This window comes from Ovis aries, chromosome 1 (assembly GCF_016772045.2).
Source record: "Ovis aries strain OAR_USU_Benz2616 breed Rambouillet chromosome 1, ARS-UI_Ramb_v3.0, whole genome shotgun sequence".
In the NCBI taxonomy this organism is placed as follows: domain Eukaryota; kingdom Metazoa; phylum Chordata; class Mammalia; order Artiodactyla; family Bovidae; genus Ovis; species Ovis aries.
The window spans coordinates 8,088,815-8,102,282 of record NC_056054.1 but is presented as its reverse complement, the minus strand read 5'-3'; the positions used below and the strand labels follow the sequence as shown (position 1 = coordinate 8,102,282).

The 13,468-nt window shown below is 58.2% G+C and overlaps 1 protein-coding gene across 12 annotated transcripts in view; it reads right to left on the bottom strand.

Annotated features, from left to right (window-relative positions):
- Positions 1–238: 238 nt before the first annotated feature.
- Positions 239–13,468, bottom strand: part of NGEF (neuronal guanine nucleotide exchange factor) — a 128,341-nt gene continuing 115,111 nt past the window's right edge. For all 12 annotated transcript variants that reach the window (XM_060416341.1, XM_060416309.1, XM_060416321.1 and 9 more), the window contains 9 exons: positions 13,263–13,415; positions 11,426–11,555; positions 9,437–9,511; positions 5,779–5,868; positions 4,617–4,780; positions 4,068–4,223; positions 3,267–3,346; positions 2,440–2,544; positions 239–1,257 (listed from right to left, as the gene is read on the bottom strand). In XM_060416341.1, the coding sequence (XP_060272324.1) occupies positions 1,067–1,257; positions 2,440–2,544; positions 3,267–3,346; positions 4,068–4,223; positions 4,617–4,780; positions 5,779–5,868; positions 9,437–9,511; positions 11,426–11,555; positions 13,263–13,415 (1,144 nt within the window). In that variant the 3' untranslated portion in view covers positions 239–1,066. The remainder of the gene's footprint in view (positions 1,258–2,439; positions 2,545–3,266; positions 3,347–4,067; positions 4,224–4,616; positions 4,781–5,778; positions 5,869–9,436; positions 9,512–11,425; positions 11,556–13,262; positions 13,416–13,468) is intronic.

The window sequence follows — 13,468 nt, the reverse complement described above, 5'->3', positions numbered from 1 at the left end:
CCCCCATCGCCTCAGACAGCTTATTCTGTTTGTGGAGTCCCTCACAAGTGGAGGTCCAGATCCACTTCCATCCTGAGGCCCCATCCTGGCTGCTTCCTCCTCCAGGGGCAGCCTCCTCCGCCGTCTCCTTGGACAGGCCGCCTCCACGGCCGGGAGGGGGGCTCTTCTGTCCTTGCCCAGACCCAAACACGGCATTCCTGTGTGCACCAGGGAAATAAAAAAAGGAGACCTTCCTCTATTTTATACATGATGCTTCTTTTAATGCAGCCAAAAATGATATTTGCTTTTCTCGGAACCATAACCCGTACAGGATGCAGTGGCCAAGTCATTCCTTTGTGACACCAGGGCTCCTGAAGGGGCAGGTAACAAGTTATATCCAGCCGGTCAGGGAGCCAAAGGCGGCGTGGGCCCTCAGCCAAGCTCTGGCAGGCCTGCCGTGAGGCAGAGGCCAGCCGTGCAGCCAGAGGCGGGTGGAGGCTTGGGGGCAGAGGCGGCCAGATGGTCTCCTGGTCCTCTGAACTGGAGACCAAGGGCCGCTCATCAAGCGCATCAGGCCAGGGTGGTCCACGTGTGCGCCTGGCCGAGTCTAACAGCTTCGGGGGAGAGGACACGTGCAGGGAGTCATGATACCTTCGCCTTCGCACTTGCCCTGGGCCCGGGGCACCCCAGGGTCTGGGGCCTCTCAGTACCAGGGGCGGGCCCTGGGGCCTGCCCATCGTCTGCCCTCCAAGAGACAGAAGAAGAGGTGGTGTAATACTGTTTAAAATACAATTTCTCATCTACAAATGCAGCAGAGGGATGTGGGCAGCACCCTCTCTCCAGTGGGTGAGCGAGGGGCCAGGACACGAGAGCACGAACCACGCGGCAGGGAGGGGGTGGGAGCGACTCCGGCAAAGACCGCCCCCACTGAGGTCAGGCCACACCCAGCTGCCTGGGGAGGCGGGGCCTTCCCCCAGAGTCCCTCCACTGTCCCCTGGGGTCTGCCTGCCCGGCCTTGCTCCTGCCTACATCCCTCCACCAGGCGGGGGGTGGGTGTCTGTGTGTGTTGGGGGGGTGCAGTCAGGGGTCATTGCCGATTCCGGCTGCCCAGCTTCCTGCGGTCTTTATTCTGGCTGCGCTGAGGATCGTCCATCTTGTGGACACGGAAACACTCCTTGAGGTTCTGGGACCGGATCTTGGGGTTCAAGATCTCCTCGGTCATGTTGCTGGGGAACCAGCCTCGCTCCTGGTCATGCAGACGCTCGCCAAAGATCCAGCCTGGGAGGGAGGGGAGACAGAAGGTCACAAGCTCTCTCCAAGTGGCCTGGGCTGGGCCTCCCTCCAGTGTGTGGGGAGTAGGCGGAAGGGAGACTTGGGAGTCCGGCCAGCCTTCTCAGGGGCCCCCTGCCCTCACACCCACTGATGGAAATGCTCAGACCAGGTGTATCCCCCAGAAGCTGAGGGGAGGGGTGCAGCCCTCCTAGGGAGCACGCTGCCCCTGCACAGGGAGGTGGAGGAACCGGCCGGACCCTGCGCCATCGCGGGTCCCATGCATATTGACTCCGGGACCCATTCCCAAGCCCTCAACAATCTCAGGCTGCCCCACCTGTGGCCAGGAGACCCCAAGGGCCACCCTCAAAAGCGAGAGGCATCAAGGGGCTGGTGGGATGGCAGCTGGCCCAGGATGCCACCGTCACCCTCTCCTTGGGCAGCCCTTCCCTGAGCCTCAGGCTCCTGAGAGCTGGGTGGTCAGCTGAGGGCGGCCAGGTCACAAACCAGCCAAGTGCCCTGACTCTCTACTCCACCCCACCCCCACATCACTGTGTCAGGGGGGCGGGCTGCAGCCCAAACTGCAGGTCCTGCTGGCAGGTCCTTGGGCAGGGCTGAGGCCTGAGGTCGGTGGGGCAAGGGCATGTCTTCTGCAGGCCACTAGGAGGGGTGTCAGGCTGTTTATATTCTGGGGATGGGGGAACAGGGCAGGAACCACAGCTCGCCCAGCGCTGGGTTGAGCCCCTAGGGTTTGCGGTGGTGGCCAGGGTCTTCCCCGGAGGTCACCAGCCTGCGACCTTCCAGCCAGGACCTCAGAAAAAGGGGAGGAACTGGGGTGGGGAGAGACGCTTTGTGCACTTTGGGGATTTAGATTAGGAACAATTGATGTAGAAATAAGGGGTTCGTTTTCCAGGAGGGGGGAGCCAACCTCTGGCGCTGGTGTCAACAGCAGGAGTGGGCAGGAGCCCCAGGGGGCAGCTTCCTGGCCCACATGGGACCACAGGCCTGGTGTTCACAGGCTCATCTGGAAGCTTGCTGCAAATACAGGTCTGGGTTGGGGTGTTTCTGGTCTTCATCCTTCCCACTGTAATGGGGAAGCTGATGCCAGGGCCAGACGAGGGGAAGGGGACCGCTGGGCACGGGGTAGGTGCAGGCAGCCCCTTGGGCACAGGCGCCAGCACTGGGCCTCACCGTCCTCTGTCTTGTCCAGGATGTTGAGGATGTCGGCCAGCTCCAGCGTCAGCTCGTCCGGCTGCTGGGCCACGTACGGGTGCACACACTGGACCTGGGGGCAGTCTGAAGGGAGGAAGCGGTGGCCTGTCCTCATCACGTGGCACCCACCCTGGCTGGGAACCCGCAGAACCCGGCCTCGCCCCCCCAGAAGTTAACAGGGACACGCCCCCCACCCCCACCCAATCCTTTCTAGGAGACAGGGCAGACAGGCAGCCGCTGGAAAAGGGCTCACTGGAGGGAGGGGTGGGCGTGGCTCCAAAGAAAAGCACATCAAAACAGCCGGCAGTTCTGAACAAGTCATAGCGCGTGCAGGGGGGGCTCTTATTTAGAGTTTGAAGGAGGCTCCTCGGTCCTGGGCTGGGCCCTGGGAGCGGCCTGGGGATGCTCAGGACTCAGTGAGCGTGGTCAGGATGGCGCTTGAGCCCTTTCCTATTTTGGAACGTTTTCAGACAATTGGCCGCCCCAGAGAACACTGGCGTTTGCCCCCTGTGCCAAATCTCTTCTGGTTTCCTTGTGGCACCGGTCACTTAAGACATGGTGACTTTTATGTCTTCATTAACCATGGAAACGCTTGCAGAGCTCAGGCACATCGTGTCCTCCTCTGTGGGGTACCAAGCTTGCATCGGGGTGCGAAGGACATCCGGGCAGTCGAAGCAGCCTTGCAGCAGCCTCAAAGGCCCGTTAGGTGGAGTGCAGAGGGCCCCATTCGAGGATGACCTGCAGAGTCCTCCCTGACCATCACCTGTCCCACCCGGCAGGTGGCCCCTCCCCTGTGGGCTGCTTACCGAGCAGCCGGGACGTGAAGGAAACGAACTTGGTTCTTCGGTTAGGGGCCAGCGAGGTCATCCAGCGCTTCATCTCACTCCTGGGTCAGGAAGAGGGCAGATGCCGCCAATACAGAGCATCAGGGACCACCCGAGGGGAACTGCAGTGCCAGGCACCCAGCAGGCTGGCCCCGGGGTCCCGAGCTTGGCAGCGAGGAGCGGGCCAGGCAGAGCCCTGTAGAACCTCCCTGGGGGCATCTTTCAAGTCAGTGGGTGAGGGTGAGTGAGCCCACGACACCCCAACATTCACCCAGAAGTGAGCCCTGAGTGGCCAGCTGCCCTAAGCCACAATTGTGGACTCGAAGAGGCTGACGCCACCCTGTCCCTCCAAGGCAGTCGGAACTGGGCTTGATGTGCTGGGCGACACCTGTGAGTTCTGGGGTGCGGGGGGCTGGGTACTGGGCATCCCAGCTCGGGGGCCCACAGAGCATCGCCCCGCATAGACCTGGCCGTCCCTCTCAGAGCCCTGGGGGTGCAGGGGAGATGGCCTGGCTGCTCAGGGGTGGCAGGTGGGCCTGAGGCTGCCCAGCAGCGGTGGTTCACTGGTCGGCCTGGCCCAATGGCTTTACAACAGCTCATCAGAGTCTGAGGCCCAAGGGAACACACACACACACACACACACACACACTCAGCAACACGCTCACCCCCAACCCCGACACTAGCATGGGATGGAAACCCTCTGGACACGGCCTGGGGGAGGAAACACAGGAGCTGGGCGCACAGCGAGCCCCGGGGAAGGGGACGGCAGCTTTGGGCACTCACTGAGAGGACGCCTTCAGCATGTAGGTGGCCTCCCGGTCATCCGAGTTCTCGAGCAGCCGCAGGATGAAGACGTTGGCCAGCGTCTGGCCCTGGTCCTCCAGCTCCTCCGCGCGCAGCAGGCCCCGCGGGGCCGAGTCAAACACCTGGTACTTGTCTCTGGGGACCCAGGTGGCAGAAGGGGCTTATTGGTCCCCAGGACGCTCGGATTCCCAGGAGACCTCCCACCCCAGCCCTGGCCAGCAGGACTGGCCCCACTGCGGCCGCTTCTCACTGCCTTTGGAAGCCCCCCATCTGAACGCCTGTCCCCCTCATCCCCAGCCCCCCACCCGCCCTCACCCCTGGCATGGACGATGGACAAGGGGCCTGCACCCCTGATATAGGAGCTGCTGGGCATACCCTGGGTGGTAGGCACTGAGCTGCAATACTTAGGAGAACCGCCACCCAGTCGGCAGGAGGGAAAAACTCAGGGGTTTAAATAAACTTGCCGGAAGACCCAGGACACTGCCCCCAGGCCCTGGTGACTCTCCGTCCCTCCCACCTGCCGCTCACCCCGGAATCTGCCGGCAGATCACCAGCAGGTCGTTGAAGAGAAAGAGGTAAATCTCCCGGAAGAGTTTCTTGGTCCGCAGGGTCCGCGAGGTCTTGGGGCCGGACATCTGCTGCAGCTCGCCCTGCTTCAGCAGCCAGCGGGAGTGCGAGATGATGGGCACCGACTGGGGGGCGGGGGGTGGGGGCCGTGTCAGGAAAGGCTGTGCCCTGCACACCCCGGGCCCCGGCTCCCCTGCTATCCCGACTGGAGCAGTCGCCGCGGTAATGGGTGCTGGGGACTGCACTGGGCCCAGGACACGGGCACTGGTGGGTGCTGGGCACACGCGGGAGGGGCGCGTGTGTCTTCCCGAGTGGGCAGGTGTGTATTTGTCTGCTGTTTGTGTGTCCTCGTGTGCATCTGTGTATACACGCTTGTGTCCTGTATGCGTCTGTACTCATGCGGGTGTGTGTGCACACGTGGGTGCCTATGTGTGCTATCATGCCTCACCAGGCTCAGCCTGAGTGATGCAGAATCAAAGGATGGTTCAAGTTCCCAGGGGAGAGGGGAGAACTGGGTCCCCCAGGGCGAGGAGGCCGGGCCTGCACTCCCCCACTCCACAGCTCTGGGGCGGTTACTCGGCACCCAGCACTTAGCCAGCAAGTGGAGCTACATGAGGCCTCCCCACCATCCCGAGGTCTGTATCTTCAACTGAGGCTCGGCGCGCAAAGAGCCAGCGTGACCTCACAGACCCTCGGCGGGCACCGTGCCCTTGTGCCCACATCACCAGAAACCCTGGGAGCCCTTAGGGTCACTGGTGCCTGAAGCTTTACACAAAGTTGGGGAAGAAAGTGGGTAACTTCCACCCGATTTTCAAATCACCCAGGATTAAGAACCCCTGGACTGGTTCATGTCATATTCTTCTTTCGAGTTGACTGTTCAAGGTCACGCAGCCGGTAACTGAGAGCAGGCTGCTTTCAGGTCCCTGCACTGCCCTGCAAGAAAACAGTCTAGGCCAATGTGATGGCCTGGTGACTGGGGACAGGGGAGGGTCCTCCGCTAGGGGGTCAGGGAGGGCCTTGGTGGGCGTGGCACCACGCTGAGACCCAAGTGTGGCCGTTCAGCGGGCCTGGCCAGTGGCCTGCGCCCCAGGCTGGCCGGCGGGGCCGGGGATGTGGGGCTGACCTTGATCTTGAACTCCATCTTCTTCTGGATGCTGATCATCTGCTCTGTGCGGCTCATCTTCCTGACGCCCTCGTTGCACGCTTTCACCACCTGGAACAGGAAGGTAGACACGTCAGGCACCCGCAGCCAGCGGCCTCTGGCCACGTCCTTTGGGCACTCAGGCCGCAGCTGAGACACTGACTGGCCAGTCTCAGTGGGGTCTCAGTTCCAGTGGAGAAAGCCAGGGCCCTGTCCTTGGTGGGATGCGGACCCCAGGGAGAACAGAAAGCAACGCTGACCCCTCACATCACCTAAGAGAACGGTTTTCAGCAAGATGTCCTGTCTCATCTGTCAGCCTGGAAATGCCCAAGGCCTGGGATTTGGGCTCTGTCATGTGCTGCAAGGGGAGCCTCCCAAGCTTCCTGGGAGGCCACCTGGGTACCAAAGGGCCAAATGAAAGCAGATTTTCTGCGACCTTGTTCCAAGGACACGATATCCGCTCAGGATCACGGGTGTAGAGAACAGGGCCTGGCACTCAGCACGCGGGAAGGAAGACAGGGCCCAGAGGTGCACGTATGGGGTACCCCTGCAGTGGTGTTTGGAACGAGGAAAGCTGTCCTCAACCTAAATGTCTGCCAGTGGGGCAACTGGGATTGATTAGTGCTTGTAAAGCCACATAACCCTGTACTCTGAAGTCATGAAAAAAAGCACTGACTTTACATACACTGAGAGAATGTGTTAGTCACTCAAGTCGTGTCCGACTCTTTGTGACTGCAAGGACTGTAGCCCACTAGGCTCCTCCATGGGATTCTCCAGGCAAGAATACTGGAGTGGGTAGCCATTCCCTTCTCCAGGGGATCTTCCCAACCCAGGGATCAAACCAGGGTCTCTTTCATTGGCCGGCAAATTCTTTACTGCTGAGCCACCAGGGACGCCCACGTGGGCTGGAACTGAGGGCAAAGCCAGCTTATAAACCACAAGCCCCTTCTGCAGGGAATACAACCATATGTGCAGGCGTCCGTCTGGAAGGGTGGGCTCCAGCATGTTGGCAGTGGGGTGTGGGAGAACTGCGGATCTTTGCCACATTTCTGTTTATGAACAGTGTGTGTATCTGTACTCACCGTTTTTATAAATTAGGGGGAAAAAAACCCCACCTTTACAAAAAGTGATACTGAGAAGCAAGAGTATACCTTTCATTACAAGGAAATAAAAAGGGAGAGGAAAGCAAAACACAACTTGAAAACAGAGACCGCTGGCTGGTGCCCCGAGACCGCCAGGGCCAGTGGGAGCTGGGGTGGAGCTCCCATCTGACCAGGCGCGTGTGTCCCGGGCGCGGCAGAGGCCCGGGCAGAGGCAGCCAGGCTGGCGGGCCACTGGCCCTCCCTGACCAGCCCACTCAAGGCGCCAGCCTTTCCCCAACTAGGCTGGCAGGGGAGTGCCATTTTCCCCAGTATTCAAAGGGTATAGTCGCCAGAGGGGTTTCGCGGCCACCTGGCCTGGAGTGAGCGACAGGAGGAGAGACCTGGGGAGAAATGACTGCCTTCAGCTACAAAGTCCTCATGGCTCAAAGCGAGCGTAACAGGCAGGGAGGCCAGGGCTCTCCAAACGGAGGAAACAGGCTACAAGAGTCAGACATTTTTTTATTTCTCCCTTAAGCGGCAGGAGGAAACAAACTGCAAGTGTCAGATTTTTTTCCTCCTCAATACAAAACTAAAAGGAGGTTTCTCTTAAAGTTCTGTGTTGCCACGACGACACCTGGTTCCACCAGAACTTAACTTCTCTCAGACTTTGAGCTAACCAATCTGGTTTTCTTATGGAAATGTTTTTCTGAAGCTATGTTAATGATAGGATACTGAAAGAGGAACTCCCCAGGTCAGAAAGAGGATAAGATGGCTGGATGGCATCACCCACTCGATGGCCGTGAGTCTGAGTGAACTCCGGGAGATGGGGAAGGACAGGGAGGCCTGGCATGCTACGATTCATGGGGTCACAAAGAGTCGGACACGACTGAGCGACTGAGCTGAACGGAATGACATAATGAAACTATGTATTTGCTTTGGAATTTGCCTTTATTCAAAATGGTTCCACCTAAGACTAACTTTTTTTCTTTTCTCAAACCTTGAGCTGATATTGACTCAACAAACCAGTATTCATATCAATTGTTTTATGGCCAAGAAATGACATACCTCATTCCATCCTATCTCAAAAATGCATATTGTGGGACAGGGCCCTGGTGAAACTCCCTCAGCCTTGAGATGTCTCTTATCTGATTAATAGCTTTCTAACAGACAAAGTCCTGAATATTCATTGGAAGGACTGATGCTGAAGCTGAAACTCCAATACTTTGGCCACCTGATGCGAAGAGCTGACTCATTTGAAAAGACCCTGATGCTGGGAAAGATTGAAGGAGGGAGGAGAAGGGGACGACAGAGGATGAGATGGCCGGATGGCATCACCAACTCGATGGACGTGAGTCTGAGTGAACTCCAGGAGACGAGGAAGGACAGGGAGGCCTGGCGTGCTGCGATTCACAGGGTCGCAGAGTCGAACACGACTGAATGACTGAACTGAACAGACATAAAACAGTTTGCTAAAAACTAGCAAGAGGGTGCTCTTTCTGACATCCTTCTGATGTCTATGTCAGAAGCTTTGTCTATCTCTTTTGTACTTTAATAAAACTTTATCACACAAAAAGCTCTGAGTGATCAAGCCTCGTCGCTGGCCCTGGATTGAATTCATCTCCTCCGGAGGCCAAGTTTCCCAGTGTCTTTCACGGCTCAGCAACAGCCTTTCAGAAGTGGCTCAGAACCACCACCCAAAAGCTATGGAGGCTAGTCCTTTCACTAAGATGCCCTTTTACTAAGCTGCTGCCGCTGGTACGCTAAGCGGGAAAGAATTCTCAACACCAGGCCCTGTTACAGGGTCACCAGCACAACAGTGGCCCCCCACACAGATGCCAAGAGTGGGCTCGCAGCTCCAGTGGACACCCAGAACCACACACACGTGACGGTGCTTTAAGACAAATCTGCCGACCCCTCCCACCCAGCGTGTGCTCTGCTGACAGCTTCCAGGAGGAAGCTCTTCTGGCTGAGGATCAAGAGCGGAGATGGTTTCTCTCCACTCTGGGGCAGCAAAGGCCCAACTCGGTGGGGGTGGGCGCGTCTCCTGCAGCTCTAGGGCTGAGGGCTGGGAGAGAGATGGAAAGGGGAAAGGTGGATAGAGGGGACTGCGGTAGGAAGCCCAGGGCAGAGCTGCCCAGGGCCTAAGAAGAGCCAGAACTGTCCTCAGAACGTGGGCAGGGAGGGAAAAGCCGGAGCTTTTCACATTGGAAACGGGAAAGGATGAACGCGGGGACTCCGAGGGCCATGATTGGGACAGCAGCGTGGGGTTGGCAGGAGGGGTCCACAAACACGTCTGTGGGTAAAGGGCGCCCGCTGGGGGCCTGGTCCACCCCGCACGGCGGCAGCCTGCGGGGAGAAGGAAGCCCTCTGCCTGTGCAGGCCCCACCTGACTTATTTTTTGGACCCGGTGACTTTTCTGAATTGCCAGAGCAAATATGAAAGTGAATTTGCATCTTCCAGAGAAAATACCAAGACAGGAGGGAGCAGGACAGGGAGGTGGGTCTAGAGGAGAAGACAGCTTACTGGGAAATGTGCAAAGAGGGAAATGTGCGACTCACCAGCTCCAGTTCCTTGTGGGCATCCAGGGCGGTGCCTTCGCGCTCAGACCTTTCCTCCACCCTCTTCAGGATGTTCTGGGCACAGGAGAGTCCGCACTTGGTTTCTTCGTGGACGGCCGTTTCTCCAGCCCCACCCCCTGTGTGGCGGCCTCCCCGCGGGTCCCAGCAGCCTCACATGGCTGTGACACCCCCACGAAGAGAGCAGACGTGGGGCGGGAGAAGCTGCCACCGGCCCAGGGGCCAAGCGTTGCACACAAGCCTAGCCTGGCTCTAAGGTGAGTCGAGGTCTCCTCCAGGACTAACTACGAGGGCCATGTCAGAGCCCCAATCTCCTTACAGCAGAGACCGAAGCAAAGGGACTGGCCACGCGGCAGCAGGGAGACAGGGAGGCAGGACCAGCAACCCAGGGAGGGTCACCCAGGGTCGCCTGTCCCGAATCGAGCTCAACGTTTGCCGCAGCAAGAGGGGGCCTGTCATCTGAAGCTAAGTAGCAATGACCCGGAGGTTTTGTTCACTCTGGTTTTGTTGGAAAAAAAAAAAAAGTATTTTTTCCAGTAGTTGGGTTTTTTGGAATTTCACCTATAAATGGCAATTTTTGCATTGCTCTTCACATTTTACACGGTTCCTGCCTCCCGGATCTCCTCATGCCGGTAGTTTGGACCTGTTCTCACCCCATAGGAGGGTTGGGCACATCTCAGCACAGTCCACCTCCCTCCTGCCCCATCCAGGCTGCCCCACGTGCTTCAGAACAAACATCTCCAGCTATCCCACACAGTGGAGGATCACCCCCACCAGCTGGACACCAGAGTGATGGGCACGCTTTTCACTCTCTCCTGAGCTCCAGACCAGACCCACCTCTGGCCATCCCTCAGCTGCAGGCCCCTAGCCTGCTCTGTGGGGTCACCTGCCCGTCTCTGCCCGGCAACCAAGCCAGCGACACGCAGTCAGCTCTGACACCGCCTTACCCCTCCCTTACCAAGCTGGGGGCGTCGCTCAGCAAACCCCGCCTTTAACAGTCCCTAATCGCAAATCCATCTCCCAGCAGACAGTGTGGCTCAGGTCCACCTTGTCTCATTGGGATGAAACCTGGTTTAATGCCACCTGGGTGCCAAGAGCGCCCACCCTGACTTCTCCCTTTGACCCTAAACTTTTGTTCAGTGGCTCAAAGTCCTCCCAATGGTCCAACACCGAACCGCAACTTCCCCACCTCGGGAAACAGCATCATCAGTCCAGCTGCTCAAACCAAAGATTCTCCTTCCTTCTTTCTCCACGGTAGCAAGTGCAGGGCTCAGTTCCCTGATGTCCCTCCAGGATGCCCCACCTCGATGCCCACCAACCCACCTCTCTCTCTCGAGTTGCTCCCAAACTTTTGCTCCCATTGCCACTCTTGCCCTCCTGCCTGGCGCCTGGCACTCTCCACATGGCAGCTGCTTTGAGCTCTTAACCAACGTCCACTAAAAGGAGTGCCCCCCATCACAGGGGATAGACTCCAATGCCTCAGCTGGCCCTGCAGGCCCCTGACCAGCCTCTGCCCACATCTCCACACTCACTTCCATCACATTCCCCCACTCACGGCTGGCCGACCCATCTGTGGACCTTGCTGCCCCAGGACCTCTGCCTGAAAGCAGTTCCCCGTCAGATGAGTGGCTCCTCCCCGTCAGTTAAGTCTTTGCTTAAATGTCACTCATCTGAGAGCCCTTGCCGATCCCCACCCTGGGAGTGGGCCAGGCCATCACCCCTATCATGCCACCCCGATTCACTGTCCTCAGCCATGACCACTTCCCGGCTGTGAGTGTGTGTGTCTCTCTCCACCAGGATCTGGCTCTCCAGCAGCAGGGGCTGAGTCTCCCACTGCTTGGCACACAGGAGGAGCTTAATTAGGATTTGTGGAGCACATGGACTTCTCAGAAAGCCAGCAGAGACCTGTACTGACCAAAGGAAACGGGCGGCAGCTGAAGTTGGCGGGGGCAGGGGGAGAGAGTCGGGTACCTGGACCAACAGCTTGAGGCGCGTGATCCTCTGGAAAGGCAGGATGAGGAAGGAGGAGAGGGGCAGCCCCCTGCACTTGGGGTCCAACTCCAGCTGTGCGATCAGCTCCCGGAAGGCTGCCTTCTCCTGGCTGGGCACACAGAGAAGAGCATCGGTGCTGAGCTGCCTTAGTCGTGTCCAACTCGATGCGAACCCATGGGCTGTAGCCCGCCAGGCTCCTCTGTCTCTGAGGATTCTCCAGGCAAGGATACTGGAGTGGGTTGCCATGCCCTCCTCCAGGGGACCTTCCCGACCCAGGGATGGAACCCTCATCTCTTATGTCTCCTGCGTTGGCAGGCAGGTTCTTACCACTAGCGCCACCTGGGAAGCCCTCTCTGGCTTGTAGGAGGCATGAGTTGGAGAGGCTTCCTCCCCATGCACAGCCTCGTAGGAACCAGACAGCCCATGGGCACAGAGGATGCGTCCATGCATCCATTCTTTCTCTCTTTTTTTTCTCTGCAAAACAAACCGTTCATGTACAAGTCAAAAAACAATAGTGACTTCACATGCCCGGCCCATGAAAACTTAGCAAAATACGTTGTTGTGTGGGAAGGCAAGAATTCCTTGTATGGCCAAGACTATGAATCAGATGCATAATTCAACGATTTCCTCAGCAGGAAATGGTGGCAAGGTAAACCCACGTAGCAGGAGCAGGCAGCAGGCTGGAGACGGCTGCAGGGAGAACCTGGGCTGCTCCTGCCCGGCGGGGATGTCTCTTCTGCAGACAGGTTGGGCAGTGGAAACCACGGCTGGAGGGCAGATGCGGGCCTGGGACTGCCTGTCATCAGGGACATGGCACTCAGCCCAGAGAGTCTGCTCTCATGGGTCACACCAGTGGACCCCGGGGTACTGCAGTATCCAGAGTCCTTGCTTCCTGTGTGACTGTCTTCTCAATGCTTGTCCTCAAAACTGGCATCTGGATTCCCTCAAATCCCCACTACAAACCCCAAATGTCAAACACCTAAATTCCCGAGGGCTCAACTTTTAAAACACCCCCAGTGAACTGCACTGATGGAAAGACCCAGCGAAGCATGAAGTCCAGAGTCACCACCCAGAGAGTCCTTTGGGGCCAGTTGAGTGTGCTAAGGACGTATCATTGTTTAAACTGTGGTCAAAACATGGCACAGAAATGTGAAGAACTCAAAAGAGGCGAGTTGATGAAAAACTTCTCTCAACGGAAACCCCAAGGAAGTTTACAAAGCGGGCAGATTAGTAAAATTCAAGGGCTTTGGCTGGAGAGTGCTCCCCAGGTGGTGCAGTGGTACAGAATCCACCTGCCAACGCAGGAGACGCTGGTTTGATCCCTGGGTCGGGAAGATCCCCTGGAGAAGGGCATGGCAACCCACTCCAGTATACTTGCCTGGAGAATCCCATGGACAGAGGAGCCTGGTGGGCTACAGTCCATGGGGTCACACAGAGTCAGACACGATGGAGTACATGCACAATCCAGATGCTGGAGAATCACCAAAAACACTCCCTCCCCAATCCTTGCCTTTGTCTCTGATTCAAACCACTCTCCTGCCGTCCTGAGCCTCGAGTGGTCCTCTTGGCCTCAAGCTCCCTTTTCTAAACCTCGCAGAGCCCTGCACGGCTGTCTGGACACAGGTCCAGTGGGTGCCGTGGCCGACGGTCCCGGGGTCACCATTTCCCCGGTGGCGCCGAAAGCCCCAGCACGTGCCAGGCTTGGATGCCGTCCCAGGAAAGCAGAGGTCTGGGGACCATAGCTCAGGGCCAGTGTAGGAGGAGGGGGCTGCCTGGGCTGTGCCTCTGCGATGACCCCGCCCCTGGCCACACTCACAGCAGCTGCTTGTAGGTCCGCTCCTGGTAGGTCTGGTTGCTGACATAAGTGATGTAGACGGTGAAGTGGTCAGCGGCGTAGCGGTACACGATGTCACACACGTCCGAAATAACGATGTTTTCCTCCATCCGGCGCTCCAGCTCCAACAGAAACCTGAGGGGCAGCGGCTGGGTTAGGGGTGCAGGGGGGAGACTGAGGGCACGTCC